Source organism: Meles meles, chromosome 17 (assembly GCF_922984935.1).
Source record: "Meles meles chromosome 17, mMelMel3.1 paternal haplotype, whole genome shotgun sequence".
NCBI lineage: Eukaryota > Metazoa > Chordata > Mammalia > Carnivora > Mustelidae > Meles > Meles meles.
Window position 1 is genome coordinate 44,033,998 of NC_060082.1, and position 19,672 is coordinate 44,053,669.

A 19,672-nucleotide genomic window follows, 5' to 3' on the forward strand; every position below is an offset into this window, starting at 1 on the left:
ATTCTGATTAGTACTAAAATGAAAAGAGCCAGCCAGAGGACTCTGGGAAACAAAGGAGAAGGGACATGGGGAAGAGAAAAAGGTCAAGGCTCAGGATGAGATTATAATGGGGAGAAATCAGTGAATTTTAATTTCCGAAATTGAGAAGGAAAGTTAGATATACAGGGGGAACAGGACAATCTGAAGCCACCTGTCAAGGTCACTGGATACGCCCTGACTTGCACTGCACATCTCCGGATGATGTTAATATGTACACAGTTTTATTGGGAATGCTGCGTCATGGAGCTATGTGGTGTGGCAGGTGCACTGAAAATATTTCCTCACTATTTAGAGTTCCAAAAGCCACCAAGAAACTAGCAACAGTGAAAGAGTCTCACCAGGCATTTCTATGGTTTATATCCTTAGCTTCAGAACCCCTTAACTAAAGGCTGTCAACTTTCGATATAGGTCCCAAAGATGGCACTAAAATATTGCTCTATTTAAGAGAAATAAAGACTTCCTTTATATGCACTTCCTTTCTCCCATTTGGTTTTTACACTTTCTACTTCCTGTTCCCTTCTGATGGAGCTCATAACTTGTCCTGAAAACTGAGAACCCTCAAGATTACCAGATTAAATCCCACCATCTTTTAATCTCGACTCAGAATATTTTCTCTGGAAAGAATTTCCCATTATCCTGTCTCATTTAGTAGTTCATTGTTGACTAACAAATCAACCAGTTCTTAACTCAGTCATTACAATGACCACACTGTGTAGGACAGTGGCTCTGGCTACTGGTTTTATAGGTCACTTCAGTGCTATATAAATTACTCTAGAACAAACAAAGAAAACTTAAAAATTATTTTATAAAGTAAATGGAAAATCGATACCAAATCCTGCCAAAGATTACACACAGAGAGAAAGAAAATCTTAGACTAATTTTACTTAGGAATTCTAGCACAAAATATCCTTAATGAAATATTAGCAAACACAATCCAGGAACACATTAAAGGAATAATTCACTATTTACCCAGTGAGGGTTGTTTCAGGAATGCAAGGATAGTTCAAGATTAGAAAATCCACTCATACAATTTATCTTTTTAATAAATCTAAGGAGAGGGGTGCCTGGGTGGCTCAGTGGGTTAAAGCCTCTGCCTTCAGCTAGGGTCATGATCCTGGGGTCCTGGGATCGAGCCCCACATCAGGCTCTCTGCTCAGCGGGGAGCCTGCTTCCCCCGCCCCCCCGCCCTGCCTCTCTGCCTACTTGTGATCTCCATCTTTCAAATAAAATCAATCAATCAATCAAAGTAAGGAGAAAAATCACATGATTATATATACTAAGAAAATTTCAGTATTTTAAATAATTCATTCTTGGTTTACTTCTCGGGTAAGTGTTGGACTCTTGGTTTTGGCTCAGATCATGATTTTGGGATCAGGAGATTGAGCCCCACATTGGGCTTTATAGCTTGGCCCTATCTGAGTCTACCTGAGATTCCTTCCCCTTCCCTATCCCTTCCCCTCTGATCCTCCCCCATTTGCACGCTCTCCCTCTCTCGAATAAATACATAAATAAAATCTTCAAAAAAGTCACTCTTGATAAAGAAACACTCAATTCTTCCATAACATGATGTTTGTCGATCTTAACACAAAGCAATTATCATAATGGCAAGACAGTAGTGTTGCTACCATGAAAGTCAGAAAAAGACAAGAAATCACATTATCACATTTTTAGTTGACTTTGTACTGTAATTACTACCAGTGTAATTAGGCAGGAAAATAAAAGCAAAGAAATAAAAATTTGAGGGGACAATATCAATGATCAATATTTGCCTATGATATGCCTGAATAACTAAAATATTCAAGAGAACCAACTGAAACACAATCATAGCCAAAGAATTTAGTAAGACAGTGGCAGCTGAAAATTAACACATGAATATAAAGGTCTTTGATATACACAAACTGTAATCATTTAGGACATATATACCTACATGTAAAATATATGCTATATATGTGTATGCAAAATACTCCTTTTACTATAGTACAGAAAGACAAAATGCTTAGAACTAAATTCAGCAAGAAATGTACAAGAACTTTATGAGGAGAAAGAAGAACCTTTAAAACTGTACTAAAGGGCAAACCAGAAGCCTAAACAAACACACCAAGTTCTTAAGCAGAAAAACTCAACATCAAAAGAATTTAATTCTCCCTGAGTTCATTAAAAATTGTCACAAGATTTTAAACACAAATACCTAGGTTCTGTTATTGTTTCTTTTTGTTTTGTTTGTTTTTTTAAGAACTGGACAAGCTTCTTTGAATGTCTATATGAAAAAAGAGATGGTGAGGAGAACTCTGAAAAGGAACAGCAGGCGATGGTGACTAGTCCTACTGAAAATTAAAACATACTACAGTATATGGGCGCCTGGGTGGTTCAGTGGGTTAAAGCCTCTGCCTTCGGCTCAGGTCATGATCTCAGGGTCCTGAGATCGAGCCCTACATTGGGCTCTCTGCTCAGCAGGGAGCCTGCCCCCCACCCAGCCCCGCTTGTCTCTGCCTACTTGTGATCTCTCTCTCTGTCAAGTAAATAAATAAAATCTTTAAAAAAGAAAATATACTACAGTATAGAGTAGAGCTTCAATAATCAAAGCAATGTGGATAGGCATATATACATAGATATATGTCTATATCTATATCTATATCTATATTACTAGAACAGAAGTTCAGATAGACCTAAATGTATTGAGGAATTCAGTATGTGACAAAGATGACACCTCTAATCAAAGGGGAAATCACAAACTATTTAATAAATGGCACTGAGACATCTGAGTAACCATCTGGAGAGATAAAGTTGGTACTTCCTACAGTTACATCTGGATAAGGTTATAGCTCACAGAATGCCAGAATGTTCAAAATGTATCAAATATTTAAATGCAAAGAATGAAGCCATTAGACTCTAAGAAGAGAAAATGATGAATCCTTTTATAATCTTAAAGTGAGGAAGAACTTTCCAACTGACACTTAAGGTATGGAAGGCAAAAATAAATACTAACTTCCAGAAAATTCCAAAGCTTTTGGAAAACCACCAACTACACAAAAACATCGGCTGAATCAAGAGACATACAGTAATCTGGGAGAAAAATTTATTTGTAACTCCTACTACAGTCGAAGGGATAATCTTCTTAGTATTTAAAGTGTTTCTGAAAATACGAAATAACAATGAGATATCACTTTACACTTGGCAAACTGTCAAATAAGAGAACACGGAATAAAGACAAATGTTGGCGGGGGTACTGACGTTTAGAACCCTCAAATACTTCTGATGGGCGTGCAGACGAGTACAGCCATTCTGAGCACAATTTGACAGTATTAGTCAAAAATTCTACTCCTGCTTATAAATCCCTGAGAAATTTTAACCACAGTCCCCAAGGAAACATGCACAAAGATGATGACTGCGGCATTATTTATAGTGACGAGGATCTGGAGATGACCCTGTATCCATCTCTGAAAAGATTGGTATATGTGGTGGGTGCCAATCATGGAGGGCTCCACGGCAATCAGAGCCAATGGGCTACACCTGTACGACCCAATAAACTTTCTGCAGCAATGATGGAAATGTTCGACACAGGAACTATTCAACATGGCAGCCATCAGCCACATGAGGTTACTTAAATGTCAATTAGCCAATTTTTTTAAAAAGTAAAAAATTATCTCTTCCTCTGCACTAGCTACATTTCAAGTGCTGAAGGGCCACAAGTGGTTAGGGACTACCATACTGCCTAAGGCAGAGGTAGAACACTATCATTATGACAGAAAGTTCCATGGGACAATGTGGGGCTCTATTTGCACTTAGTGACATGAGCAGGTCTTAAAAATATAGCGGTGACTGAAAGAAGAATCAGTATGTTGCAGTAGATCACCATTTAGCTAAGGTGAAAATACATGAACACAAGACTATTCGTGTGTTGGGAGAACACGCACCCCCTAAAAAAGATAAACATTAGGGAAATTAGGGAAATTAGAATGGTTGCCTATGGGGAAGGGTAGGTGGGAACTGGGAGTAGCGATAAAGAGAAACAGCTTAATACATGAACTACTGGAAGGAGGAGGGTTTTCATAAGGTCTATGATAAAATGTATTGTAGATTGAGGAGTCTGATTAACTCTCACCTCTGCACTGAAATTGCAACAGAACGAAAAGAGAGCACACCAAAACCCACATGGCTAATATTTATGGCGCTTTTATTCATAATTGCCCAAAACTGGAAGCAACCAAATGTTCTTCCACAAGTGAACGGGTCAACAAACTGTGGTATATTCATACGACGGAGTATTATTCAGCAATAAAAACGAATGAGCTATTAAGCCAAAAAGAAAGAAAGAAAAGAAAAGAAAAAAGAAGGGAGAGAGAGTGATGTGGGTGAATTGTAAATGCATAATGCTAGGTGAAAAAAGACAAGTCTGAAAAGGGTACAGGGTACATACTGTAAGATACTAATTGTATAACATTCTAAAGAAGGCAGAACTGTGGCCACACTAAAGATGTGTGGTTGCCAGTTTGGACGTAGGAGAGGAGGGGTAGATGGGGGAAGGGCAAGGGATTTTGTACGGCAGGAAAACTACTCTGTGTGATCCTATACTTGTAGATATTTGACACGATGCATTTCAGTTATTAAAAACCCCATAACTTTAGAACACAAAGAGCCAATTTTACTACGTGCAAAAATTTAAAAGAAAAATCATTTAGGAGGCTGGGTGATCCTAGGATGGAACGCGGAAGGAGACGAAATACTAAGTGTATCAAAGATGTATGAAACAATCTCCCTGGAAGGGAGGGGTGCTGACCTAAGTCATCTGGCTGATCTTTTAAGACTAAAGAGAAGAGGGGCGCCTGAGTGGCCCAATGGGTTATGCCTCTGCGTTTGGCTCAGGTCATGATTTCAAGGTCCTGGGATCCAGCCCTGCATCAGGCTCTCTGCTGGGCGGGGAGCCTGCTTCCCCCCGCCCCCCCTACCCTCCCCGTCTGCCTCTCTGCCTCCTTGTGATCTGTCTGTTAAATAAATAAATAAAATCTTTAAAAAAAATTTTTTTTAATAAAATTAAATTAAAAAAAAAAAAACTAAAGAGAACAGATGCTGTACGTACGCATTGTACTCTGATTGATCAAGTTTTCCCCATTGCGGTATGGGTAAACAACTCCGATACTGTAATAGATGGATAGTGGAATTGAGCAATTAAATAAGAGGATGGATAATAGTGAGAACCAGATTTCTCCCTGCTGTCTGGGGTGAACAAAGGGAGGAGGTTAGAATGATCCACGGATTAGATCACGATAATTAGATAGTGGACTAGAGCCAGATACATCAGCATGAATTCATGCTTGGTTTAATAAGATACAGATGGTTACATATAGAAATATTTATAGATATGTGTGTACATATGAGTTAGTATACACACATGTATTTCCTTGCTCTGTCAGCTGAGAGAGCCTAGAAGCAACAACACCCCAGTATAAACAAACATACACAATCCAGTGCCTAGATCTGGATTTCTAACACCATTCTCCAATGAAAAAAATCGGGGCTAATTGGAGAAAGAGCTGATTCTAGAACTCTGGGGGCAGGGTGTGTTGGCAATATACAAAATGAGCTGGAGCAGGAAGTGACAGAGAGTGATAAAATGTTAAAAAAACAAAAACACCCACATTGATGGTATGTCAAAGGGACACAGAAGTCAATTGACACAGCTCCCCATTAGCCAAAGCTGGAACCATTTTAGCAGTAAAATCAATAAAATAGTAGTGGACTATAACCCAAAGGCTAAAATAAGTATTTTTGAGTCCATATGCTATAAACAAATAATTAAATAAATACATTAATAAAAGATAAGAGATAACTGTCTCATGTACCATGATTCAAAATAATTTACATGGATACCCCACTCTCTAAATAGTGGACCATAATTCCCCATATCCTTAGTCTAAGCTATACATAGTGACTTCTTTAAAAGAGCACAGCATGGGGGCACCTGGGTGGCTCAGTGGGTTGGGGTCTCTGCCTTCGGCTTGGGTCATGATCCCGCGGTCCTGGGATTGAGCCCCACATGAGGCTCTCTGCTCAAGTGGGAAGCCAGCTTCCTCCTTTCTCTCTGCCTGCTTGTGATCTCTGTCTGTCAAACAAATAAATAAAAATTTAAAAAAAAATAAAAATAAAATAAAAGAGCGCAGCATGGAAAGGGGAAAAGAGTAACGTATGGTGGAAAACATGATATATTCTACTTCAGCCAGGTGATCAAGGTCAACAACAATGCTAAGTTGACCAAATGTGCCCTTGACATTGGACGAAAAAGGATTCCTCCCCCAAACTCATAGCCCAAATCTCATCTTGAGGAAAGAAAAACAAAATCCAGCTGAGGGACATCCTGCGAAATAACTGACGAATACTTCTCAAAACTGTTGAGGTCATTAAAAATGAGTCTGAAAAACGGCCACAGCCAAGAAGAGTCTAATGAAACTTGATGACTCCAGGTAAAAACTAAGGAAATCTAAATAAAGGATGGACTTCAGTTAATACTAATATATCAATATTGGTTCTTTAATTGTAATAAATGTATCATACCAATATAAGATGTAACAGGAAAAAAAATGGGTGTGGGGTTTGAGAATGCTGTACTATCTTTGCAATTTTTCTGTAAATCTGTTATAAAAAGCTAAGTTTAGGGGCGCCTGGGTGGCTCAGCAGGTTAAAACCTCTGCCTTTGGCTCAGGTCATGATCCCGGGGTCCTGGTATCGAGCCCAGCATCCCTGCATCAGACTCTCTGCTCAGCAGGAAGCCTGCTTCTCCCCTCTCTCTGCCTGTCTCTCTGCCTCCTTGTGATCTCTGTCAAATAAATAAATATCTTTTTTTAAACAAAAAAGCTGTGTATTTTTTTTTTAAAAAAGGAAGTAAAACAAAAATGAAATACTGTCAGAATGTGAGAAGCCCCTCTTCTTTCCCTCCTCCTTCCATTATCTTCCCTTTCCACCAGAAGTAACACCCATCCTTTCTTTTGTGTTGTTTCTTTGCTTCTCATAAAAAATTTACAGCTTTACATATCCTCAAACAATGTGTTGTTATTTTGAATTTTATATAAATGAAACGGTGCTGTATGTGTTTTTCAGTTAGTTGTTTATCTTCACTTAACATTACCATTGTGAGATGTATCCATGTTGGGATAATGTGGCTGAAACTCATTTATTCTCAGGACTGGATAACATTCCAGGGGATGATTATAACATCTCCTATCCTTCTAGCCTCCTGTTAATGGACATTGGGTTGTTTCCAAGTTTTGCTATGAGTAACACTGCTACTACACATATTTATGGGTAGTACAAAAAATTAATAATGGGAAAACCTCACTAATGTGAAGTGGGGAGGCTAGAACGGGGTTCCCTACCACTCAACGTCAATCACAGGGAGAACGGTCAGTTACAAACCCCAACAGAAGAATCATCTCTAGGAAAGAATGATCAATGACAGGTCCCAAGAGGAAAAGATGCAACTGAATCTTCTAGAAGTCAACTAGCCTTTGCAACTCAGCTGATAACAAATCATCATCACCCTGAATTCTTGCCTTTTTCCAATAGACTTTCTTTCAAAACAACCCCTCCCAACTTCTTCCTTCTCCTCCATACAATAATATTTCCCTCCTCTTCTTGTTAGATTTGCCTATGGTTTTGTCATAGCTTGTACTTCCTCATCTGCAATTCTCTGCCCTTCCCAAATAAACCCATTTTTTGCTGGTAAAATAACTTTTATATTTAAGGTTAACAGCACGCATATACAAATTCCTGTGTGATAAATACCGAAAAGTGGAATCATTGGGCTGGGAGGCATACGTGTCGTCATCTTTACTGTGTAACACCAAACTGCCTGATGAAAGTTGTCACGCATCAATTTAGATTACCACTGGCACCAATTTAATTTGAACAAATTGTATTCCTTGGAAACCTTGGAGTCAATAGAGGCACTTCATTATGTTTTCTAAAAGTTTTAAATTATATGTGATTAAAAAATAAAATAACTATTACATATTTCTAATAAAAATATGACGATAGATGCCAAATGATGGTACATCAGAAATTACCATAGGCTTTAACTTGTCCTGAGAGATTATCTTGCTCAAAATAGAGCTTGTTCTGCCATCTGCGTGCATATATTTGAACTTGGTGTAAAAGTGGAGAAATAGAGACTCGGCATGTTCCTGCTGAAAGGATGCCAAGTTCTGTTCCCATAAACTGGCCTTAATCTGAGAAACTACTAGCCTTTTGGGTTTAATTACATTCCTTAAAAAAAAAAAAAAAAGAACCATAAATATATATTTTTTCTATAAAACAAGCCCTCAATCTTTACTCCACAAAGAAAAATAAAGAAATTAAGCTTGTATTTTATTTTTCCTTCAAAAACTCCAATGACGTGCATTCAAACCCATCACTATATTTAGAGGAGCATTTGAAGTGTTGTAAAATTCATCATTCTTGCATTCAAAATGCCTTTGATGTAAAAATCTACATTTCTGTAGACAAACAGTAAATAATAAACCTTTCAATGTTATAAATGAGTGCATTCTGCTAGTATGAGTTGTGTAGGCGTAGAAGGCCCTACTTGAAGATTGTTGCCATTCATACTCCGTGTCTTGAAGGGGCTGCCACTGTATACAGATCTGCTCACTGTTAACCTAAGCAGCAGAGTACAGAGAGTAAAAGGAAGGAAAAGAAATGAATTTTACATTTATTCTCAAATGGGGAAATGAAGAGATATGTGGAAAAAATCAGGGCTGTTTCATATTGGGCAAAATCTCTCCTTTTATAGGAAGGTAGAAAATTATGCCCGGTATTAGTTATGCTGGAAGTCAATTAAAAAGTTCGGAAACTGCTATTCGGGCAGCTCCCCTGGGCTCTGACGGTGGATTCTAAGCACAAGGCCCCTTAAAACAATAAAGCAGTGGCCTTGGACAAGGAGCTAAAAACCGTAGCATCTTCTGGATGGCTCCATATAACAGTAGAGCCCTCTTCTGGGATTCTCAGTTTGCATTTCTATGGGGTCTTTCTAAGAAGACCACTGGACATGTATCTTCCTCCCCATATATCCCAGGTTGTTCATCAGGACTGTGGGTGCCATAACACAACAAGGAACATGGCTACCCAAACCCGGGTGCTATAAAGAATTCCCCAATTCTACTTAGGTAAGTACACCTACTCAGGCAAATATTTCTTGAGGAAGTTCCTTCTCTTCTTCATTAACGCCTTGTGTGAGAAATCACTCAATGGGCAAGGATATGCAAAAGGTGTTTACATAGAAATCATAAAGGATTCTTCTATCCAAACTAGGTTAGTGTACTTTCCCTAGTCTGACCATTGCCAGGACTTCTTCCATCCAACCAAGAAAAAGAACAGATTTTGATAAATTTCAAGGCATAAAATAGTAACTAAGAGAAAGGTTTAAATGTGACACTGACCTGAGTTCGAATGATGGATCCATCCATTCTTAGCTGTGTGACTCTGAGTAAATTATTTAACCTCTCTGATCCTTACTTTTCTCCACTGTTGGAATAACTGGAAAGTCAGGAGTTGACACTACATCGGTCTTCAAAGCCTGTTCTCTTAACCACCACACTGGGCTGTTCCAAACAGTTTAAACAGCACCTTGCATGTGGGAACTCACTACATCTCTACAGGCTGATTGATTTATCTTCAGGAGTACCTTCTTCAGTCAAAAGCCATGACAGCTAAAACTAAACACCAAGGCTCAAGAGAAACAGCTTTTTTCATTAAGTTTTATACATGCACAAGCTCCGCGGTTGGGTCTGAAACAGGAGCATCCTTTTCAAATAGTCTGATAAATCTGCTCTGTTCGCAGCCCAGAAAACCACACTTCAATGCAGAAGTTACATTTCAGGTTAACCAATTGTCTCAAAATCAAATGTGCCTCCAAAGCAAGAATGTCCGCTGTTTTGAAAGCTGAGATACAAAGTTTTAGTTGAGATACATGAAATTTCCACTGGCAAATTAGGAAACCTTTGATATTCTCCTGAGAGGGTAATAAGGCCTTTTAAGGAAAATCCCAAAGTGAAATAAACATTGCTATTGTTCGAAATAGGGTGGGAAGGACATTGAGGAAGCAGGGCCCATGCACTTGTTTCAATTCTCCAGAACAGCCATGAACTTTTGCCCTCATCAGTTGCAACTTGTCAATTGCAACCAGACCACCTCCTGGAACACATCCTTCTACTTTGGACTGAAATCCAATGTAACACCTGTTAGGTAAATAGCCAACCCTATAATCTACAGTTTAACTCTGTCCGGGCCAATCATAATTCTTTCAGAACAAGTTCTGTGACCTGGTGGGTCTTGCTTTTATAAACCTGTACTCTCCGCTTGCAATTTGAGCATTATGTTCTTTTTCCATGGGCACTGTGCCTCCTGGATTGAAATCCTTCAGACACCCCCTACCCCCCAAAGAAAACACTTATGCTTGCTTTTATGGCCTCTTCTTTTTGGTCCCCAGGTCCACGAACTTAAAAGTCTTACACTGGAAATTGCTGCTACTTTGGGATATTGTAGCATTTTGCAACACTTCTGAAAGCAGGTTTAGATTATCTGGCTTAGAGTTGTCAGAGAAATACCATGAAGAAAATGGAAGTATGACAATCTCGAGATGGCAGGCCTTGAGTGAAAACATTCAAATTCAAAACATTTTAAAATTACACATAGCCAAACAAAGCACAACTGAAAGTCTCATATGGCCCTTGCATCAAAATTTGCAAAATCACTTAAGAGGACAGGAGATACCACGCCCCTCCAGCACCCTGCAGGATTATCCTACAAGTTACTCTGCCAAGACCGATGCTGAGGCTGCTTCTGGGAGTCAGGCTTCACAGCTTTCTAGGTCAAGTCAGCCTTCCACTGGCTGGCTTCTACATAGAAAACCATGCTCTACTCTACAGAGCCAGGCCCCATCCTGACTGCTCTCCTACCATGAGGCCAGTCTCTGTACTCCCCATGCACACACGGCATGCCATCCCATATGCACTCTCACCCCACCGTCTGCTTATCTTTGTTCCATGACTTCAAGTGGCTTCGCCTCCCCCTAGGCCATGCCAAATTGAATCCATCTTTAATTCTGTTCATTTGTGTGTTGTGTGTTGTGTGTTTTTTTAATCCACACAAAGAGCACAGGAATGGAATGACTCTTGTGCCTTGGTAGGAGTGTGGGAAGGCTTCAGAGAGACATGATTGGTGTGCAGGGTTTAGAAGGAAGAGGAGACGCTGCCAAGGGGAGAAGGGGAAAAGAACATTCTAGGTAGAGGGTACAGGATATGCAAAGTCTCGAGAGGCTCCCGAAAGGCCACAGCAGGCTTGTAGGGAAGTGAGGCTGGAGAAGCTGGCTGTAGTCAAAAGGATAAGACCCCTGTTTGCCTCACTGAAGTAAGAGGACTTGGTTCTTGGAGACAAAAGGAAACCAAAGTACCTGATTGGGGCCAAGGTCCCTAGTCAAGCCTATGGCATCCATGGAGTTGGCTCTTGCCACGCCAGTCATTCCTTCCTCAGAATTCCTACGTCCCTTACCATCCATATTACTTACAACTCCTGCTAATATTTCAGTCTTTGTTTCCACTGACTAGAGAGAACCGGAGGGCTGACTAGAGAGAACCGGAGGGCAGGGGCCTTTTATCTTTTTAACTTTTCTCTCCTAAGAGTACCTACGAGTGCTGAGCAAGAAAATGATCAATGATTTCCCAGGACTGGTGGATTCATAGTCCCCTGGGAGAATGGCTTCAGCAAACTAAGTTCCAGAGATAAGAGTAGGGAAATCTCCAAATTAAAGTCACTACAGCCCTTACTACTGGCCATGAGTGACAGAATCCAAGATCACAAAACTTAACTTGGAGGAGAGCAACTACACTCTTGAGTCTACCCTCCATGAACTTGGACTATACCTTTCTGCCAAGTTCTCCTCCCCCACCCAAGCTGATGGTGACGCTGTTCCCCCTGTGAATACTGGGTCTGAACATGCCCCAGTGACTGGGGGGAGGCGGTGGCAAGGACACAATCAATGCATTTAGGAAATGCATCTGGCCCTGAAGGGAGAGTGTCTGCTCCTGTATGTAAATGCCAAGTTGCAGGAGGTTACCATAGCAACTCCAGCAGGGTGCTGCAGTGGGCAGCTCTGCACAGAGGTGCAGAAACCCCATTCTTTAACATCTGGTCTTTTGCTGTGCACACTGGATCCTAGCAGGCGCATCATGGCTTCAGGCCCTGGCTTTGGGATGCTGCAAAAAACGAAGTGGGGTTTTGAAGACCTGCTAGTCCAATTTCCCTTTTTTTCATGCACCACACACAGCCCTCCTCGTGCATGGTAAACATCGCGTGTAGAGCCCCAAACAGGCTCTTTAGAAACACATAATTCCCTATACCCGTTCTTGTATATTACGATGAACAGATTGTACTTGCACATCAGCATGACTTCCACGCAAAATTTACATCCACTGAATAACCCCGCAATTGTACATTTTAATGAGAGGCATATCCACAATGTCCCCATTCCCAGCCAGCTCCCGGTTTTTATTATGGTATTGGTTATGTTTCTAATGCAAAAATAAGTAACGCCATCAAGTGTGTGGGCTGCACTTAACGGGGTCAACTAAGCCGCACTCCAGGAACCACAAACCAACTTTTTGAAGAACCAGGCAATTTTTGAAATCGCTTTCCCATAGGGATTGGAAAGTAGGGATTTACTCACCCACATCTTAAATGTTTGCAATGGGAAGAGATCGATCTCTTGTGGACAAAGAGCACCCAGGACGGGTTAGAGGACATTCCATATGTGGCTCTAACCTACGTAAGGCCAGCAGGAAGCCATGTTCCTACAAAGTGAATTCCAGTTGGTAGGACATTAAGTAGATGGGACATCTGCCTCCTGGACAGGTTCGTTGTTTGTCAGTTTTTGGATGTAGAGAGTAACTATGAATTGGGTTATCTCTGAATTCTCTCGTGGCAAAATAAGGATGATTTACAACATCACTAAAGAAATGGATTGCGTGGTGGGCTTGCACAGGAGGGAGAGAGATACCTATGCACCAGGAAAAGTGAGAGACGTTTTGGTTAACAAAGTCACATGAACCTGTCCTGCTTTGCAAGGTGCTGGAGCAGCACCACAATATCTTTGCCGACTGGCAGTGAGAGAGGTGGATTAGAAGGTTCCAGGATCTGAAGGAGTTTTGTGGCCTAAGAAAATTAATAGAGGGGTACCGAAAGAGAGAGAAATGTAAACAAATAAAGAAGGGAGGGGGAGTCTCTTAGCCAGGAAGACCATTCTGTGTGCAGGAAAGCCTTTGCCTACCTAAGGTAGTGTTGGGAACAAAGGAGATACCAACATGAACAGACTACAGTTGGATGATTTCTTTATCCCAGGGATTGTGGTGTGACCCGGGCATGTGGAGATGGCTGGATGAGGACACTGTTGCATGTAAGTGTGAAGGTAGGCTGGACACCAGGAGGAGAGAAAACTTGAGTGTTGTGCAGGAAGGCCAGAGAGAGTGCCAGTCCCCGGTGAGAGATCAGGGCCCTCTCCAAGAGTGCAGGCTGGAGATCCAGCCGGTGCGGTGTGGCCTGCACATGCCTGCCACCGGGCGGGCAGGATACCTGTTTCTAACTCCCCCCAGGAAACGCTGCGTGAGTGGGTGTCGGGGGGGGGGGGGGTGGTGTGAAGCAAAGAACAGAGCATGTGGCCAGGCGGTGGGGAGAGGGCTTATGGGAGTTGGGCCGGTCGCAGAGAAGTGCTCTGTCAATGTGCTTCTGAAGGAAAGCAGGGAGGTCAAGGCCAGGAAAGGTTTCAGAGAGACTCCTGCAACCTGCTCCTGTGGGGCAGGGCGGGCGGCTGGGAGGTCGAGGGCCCAGCATCCATCTCGGATTAGGGCAGAAGTCGGGGGCACCCAGGCGCTAGCAGGCAGGTGGGTGTGGAGGGCATGCTGGGCGTGGGGCGGATCCAGGGAGGTAGGAGTGGGGGAGGGGAGGTCGGCGGCAAGTGGGTGTGTGAAGCGAGCGGGGGGGAGGGGGAGGGTGCGGGGTGGGGGAGAGGGTGCGGGGGGGGGTGTGTGGGCGCGGGGCCGCCTCGACCTCTCCCGGGACTCACCCAGCACGAAGTAGGGCAGCTCCGTGTTTTCCAGGTCGTCCACCACGACCATCTCTCCGGGGAAGTCGTTGCGCACCGAGAAGAGGAGCTTGGGTTCGGAGGCCGAGGGGCTGTGCATGATGCTCAGGTCGTTCTCGCGCAGGAAGGGCAGCGCCGACACCGTGATGCTCTTGAGCTTGCACTCCAGCTCCTTGGATGGGTCTACGTCGCCGGCGGCCGTGGCCATCACCGCCGCCGGCCCCCAGCAGCAGGCGAGCAGGGCGCAGAGCCCGGCTAAAGCCATCTTGAGCCCCGGCCGCCTTCCTCCGGCGCCGCCAAGGTGGGGGAGGCGGCGAGCGGGCGGGAGCTAGCGAGCGCGGGAGGCGGGGGGCGGCTGCGGAGGGACGTGGAGCCGGGAGAGCCCTGCTCGGAGGAGCCAGACGCCGCGCGCACTGCGCGGGGCTTGCGCGCTGCTTCCCGGAGCGCCCGCGTTCTTTGTTCCTCGCAGCTGCTTCGCTGGGGAAGGGAAGGGGGGGAAGGAGAGAAGGGAAGGAAGGACGTCGGAGGAGAGAGGAAGGGAGCTGAGGATTCTAGGGAATCAGGTCAGCCCCCAGCAGGCTGCCGGTGCTGCTGCCTTTCTCCTCCTTCGCCTCCCCCAGCAGGAGCACGCTTTTGGCTAGGAACTACCTGCACAGCATTTTTTAAAAATCGGTCTTTGCAATGAAAAATCTTCCCTCTCGCATCATCATCCAGATGGCTTGGGACGGGCATACAGGCGCACACACCTTAAAAGGCGTTTCTTGAGAACAGGTGGGGGGGTCTCTCTAAATGCAAATGAGCCCCCCATGATTTTGTGGATTAGGTGGTCCCATTCTTGTCTTTTTTACCCACTAGTCTTGCATACGTGTGTTGGATAAACGGGTGCTGAGAAAAATGGATGTATGTATTTTTACTCAGCACTAACTTTGCAGAAATATTTAGAGGAAATATTTGGCTTGTAGATATAGATAGATCAAGAGGTGGATGTGAACTGCAAACAAAACCAATGCACGGTGGGCGGTGAAGCAGGAGATCAGAAGTTTTATTGGCAACTTTTTCCCTGCTCTTTGTTTCATTTCTGTTACAAATGTTATCAAAGGTAACCGATATAAAGATGATGTGAGGAATGCTATAATTGATAGAAAAGGTAAAACTAGCTGGAAGAAATAGTGAGCCTTTGATTTTAGAGAATCCAGTAAATATAACAGAGATGGGAGAAAATGTGGAAAGGGAAAGAAAATAAACAAAAAAACCTGAAGTGTCTAAGCACCCCTAATAAACCACAAAGGAATAAAAGAGTATCCTTGGATACTGGCCAAGTCAGTCCCAGGCCCCATCAGAAGTAGATCAGTGTAGACAGTAACAATAACCCATGTAAATTTTGTTTCCAGTAGAGCTGGGCAGTGTTGCCTTAACAAAACAATGACAATGTGCAATAAACCATAGCAGAAAAGTGGTTTGTGTGTGCTGGAATCTGATGTTTTACTGAACTTTCTCTCTTATGATTACCAATAATTCATTAAAAAGTTTGTCCTTCCAACATCATTTATTGAATGCTGATTTAAATACCAAGTGCTGTCTCATATAGGTAGTTCCTACTCTCTAAGCATTTAATGCACCACACTTTCCAAAGAGGACCGCCACCCCATTTTAGAAAAAAATTTCATTCTCATGGCACCTGATGTTAATTTATTGGCATATGTGAACAGATGTCCTTTAAAAGAAAAAAAGTGCTTTTGCACTTTTCACATATATTTCACAAGGTTACCCTAGTTGATGGATGTAGATAGAGAAAATGAGCCATGTTTAAGGAGTGGAAGACCTGTTTAATATGAAAAAGAGAACAAAAAATGCTTCTACAAGTTGTCTTTTGAATCTGGTGTACCTGAGGACTAACCCAAAGGTAGATTACCACGGAGCATTGCAAACCACTGCAAAAAAAATTTTTTATAGCTGATGACCTTCCTAAAATGCATTCTTATTTCCATTACTCCCCTAGGAGGTACTGAAGTAGAGAAAGACCCCAGGGAACTTTTTTTTCTACTCTCCCTAGCATAAAAGGCAGTATTAAACTTAGTTATGCCAAGTTTACCATCGAAAGATTAGAATAGATGCCAAGAAAACACACTTGTAGGATGGGAGAAAAATGGCACATGACTACTAGATTATCTATTAGCCTAACCTCTCATTTTACAGATGCTGAAATTAAGGCCAGTGAAAGAGTGAGGTGATTTACCCAAGATCAATAAGCTAAGACCTAAACAAGGCTTCTTTGACTAATGCTTTTTCCACTACACAGTTACGGCCCATTTAGGTGCACCCATGGATTATCAGAATTTATGGATCACAGTCATTCATTCAGTAAACATTTGGGTACCGACCATATGCTGGACATTAGGCTAGGCATGGACAGGAAATATTCTCCTGCTTTTGAGTAGCATATAATCTGCAATTACTTTGAAATCCTTAATTTTCTGAAGTGTTGAGTCGTTTTAGAAAACCCAAGTGAACAATTTGGGATTGGTTTTCTTTTTTAAAATTTATTTGAAAGAATGTATATGAGAAAGAGAGCACAAGCAGGGGGAGCTGCAGAGGGAGAGGGAGAAGCAGGCTCCCCGCCCGAGCAGGGAGCCAAACACCGGGCTAGATCCCAGGACCTCGAGACCATAACCCAAGCCAAAGGCAGACGCCCAACAGACTGAACCACCCAGGTGCCCCTGAGGTTGATTTTCTCATAAGTCAATATCTAGCATTCTTTGCCTATCTATGGTCATTTTTACATGCTTTCTTATTCAGATTTAAAAGGAAACATGCATAGATTAAATGGTCATTGAAAAATGTATATTGATTTGGAAATAATTGGATGTTGTTGTCTCAAGCCTTTATAGACCTCTTTCTCTATAGGAAGATCAGACAAAAGAACTGTACAAATAAAAAGATGTCCTGTGTTGCCATAGAATTCCTGTAAACACAAATATAATGTCAAAGGGCCTCCTCTTAGGGAATTAAATACCTAGAGATGGGGGAAAGGTTGAAGTTCACAGAAGCTAGAACATCCGTACTGTGCAATGTTTTACATTTAAATGGAACTGGGAGAAATTTGCAAGCATCTCAATCATTACCTTTGTGTATAGGCAACATGATATATTTGCAAATTACGGGTTTTGATCTGAGTCTCAACTCCTTACTTTGCTTATTGGGACGTGAGATTGGATCTTTTTTTTTTTTTTCTTTTGAGAGAGAGAGAGTGAGAGCACACACACATGTACAGGAAAGGGGGTAGGAGGAGAGAGAGAGAGGGAGGTTTTTTTTTTTTAATATATTATTTATTTAACAGAGAGAGCACAAATAGGCAGAGAGGCAGGTAGAGAGAGAGGAAGGGAAAGCAGGCTCCCGCTGAGCAGAGAGCCCGACGTGGAGCTGGATCCCAGGACCCTGAGATCATGCCCTGAGTTGAAGGCAGAGGTTTAACCCACTGAGCCACCCAGGTGCCCCGAGAGAGGGAGATTCTTAAGCAGGCTCCACACCCAGCTCAGAGCCCCACACAGGGCCCAATCTCAAGACCCTGAGATCATGACCTGGGCCAAAATCAAGAATCAGACTCTCAATCGACTAAGCCACTCAGGCGCCCGGAGATTAGACCACTCTTATCTTCAGTATCCCCATCAGTGGAATGGCGTCTGTGATCTCTGCCCACTCCATAGGCCCACAGATAGGTGCAAGTACTTACATTCACTAAGATGCTGTCAAACAGCATGTTCTCTTATCTCTAATCTCTATCCCCTTCCCCTGAAGACATACATATACACACCAATCAAATTAAAACCCATTTTCCAGGGGCGCCTGGGTGGCTCAGTGGGTCAAAGCCTCTGCCTTCAGCTCAGGGCATGATCCCAGAGTCCTGGGATCGAGCCCCACATCCGGCTGTCTGCTCCGCAGGGAGCCTGCTTCCGCTTCTCTCTCTCTCTCTGCCTGCCTCTCTGCCTACTTGGGATTTCTGTCTGTCAAATAAATAAATAAAATCTTTTAAAAAAAAACACCCATTTTCCATTTCCAGTCCTCCCATGTCATTCTGTCTACCTGTGAGGCACTGCTCTGTGTTCCCCAGGTGGGGAACAGACCAATCTCCAGCCTCATGTACAGGGTAGGTCCTTCTAGCACATCCTTGTCTCATCGCCCCCTCATGGAGCACTAACACAGGCATGCTCCACCTTACAAGGCCAAAAGCCACTTCCTGCCACCATGTCTTGTATTTGAGATTCTTAATTTGAAAAATAGAAACAATTATAACATAGAGTAGTCGTCAGAAGAAAATGAGACTATGGGAAATATCGGACACATTGAGTTGGTGTTATCTAATGATAACCTTTAACATTATCCCTTTATTCAATTATTTCAGCTAGAAAGTGGGCTTCAGAATCTCTTTCATGAGATTGCTCTCCTTGTAGTAGCCAGAAGCAAATTAAGGGATTTACGCTCCTTGATGTAGACCAAGGATAAATGATTGCACGTGTTCTCCAAAAGCAATATACAAGAACATTCATAGCAGGTTTATTTTGAATAGACCAAAAAAAAAAAAAAAAAAAAAAAAAGAAAGAAAGAAAGAACGAACAAACCAAAAGTGCATCAATAAGAAAATAGATCAACGGTTTATAGTCATGCCCTGGAATACTGCACAACAATAAACATGTAGTGACATGGATGAATCTCACTGACCGAAGGATGAGCAAAAGCAAGCAGACACAGAGCGTGTATATGCTATTTATGAACTTCAAGAACAGGTAACATTAATCTTTGATGATGGAAGTCAAAATAGTGGCTATCTCTGGAGAGTGGGGAATTTTGACTGAGAAGGGCAGATAAGCTTCTGGGGTTGGGGGGCTGGAAATGATGTGGGTAGTGGTTGCATGCAGGCATAGATAGGCAAAAATTCATCAGACTGTACAGTTGTGGAATTTTTAATATATATGATACCTCATTAATTTTTTTTAAGATTTTATTTGTTTCCTTGACATACAGGAATCACAACCAGGCAGAGAGGCAGGCAGAGAGAGAGGGGGAAGCAAGCTCCCTGCTGAGCAGAAAGCACAACGTGGGGCTTGATCCCAGGACCCTGGGATCATGACCAGAGCTGAAGGCAGAGGCTCCATCCAAGTCACTGAGCCACCCAGGTGCCCCAATTTTTTAGCATGGCTTAGAACTCCATACCTGCAGCATGAAGGTCAAGCCTGTATAATAAGATACAGAGGAGGTGAGAGTGACGGATGGGTGGAGCGAAGGGTGTGTATGTGAGAAGTAGCTCTAATTTCTCCCCATTCATTCAGAACATCTGGCTCCTTAATGCTTTTTAGCAAATCCTGATGTATACTACTTGGGTATTCATTAAACCTCTGCTTTCTTTTATTTTTTTCTACCTTTTTACAAAATAATCTTTGATTTTGCTCTCCATTCAAGAAAGCCAAATCAACACTTCTCTCCTTTTCTGTGTATTTCTTCTCTCCATATTTTCTC

General features: G+C 42.5%; 1 protein-coding gene across 1 annotated transcript in view; it reads right to left on the reverse strand.

Moving 5' to 3' along the window:
• The window catches only part of ASTN1 (astrotactin 1), a 328,556-nt gene extending 313,835 nt beyond the window's left edge, over positions 1-14,721 (reverse strand). The window contains exon 1 of the mRNA XM_045983425.1: positions 14,144-14,721. Coding sequence (XP_045839381.1) covers positions 14,144-14,426 — 283 coding nt within the window. The 5' untranslated portion in view covers positions 14,427-14,721. The remainder of the gene's footprint in view (positions 1-14,143) is intronic.
• Between the last annotated feature and the right edge of the window lie 4,951 nt (positions 14,722-19,672).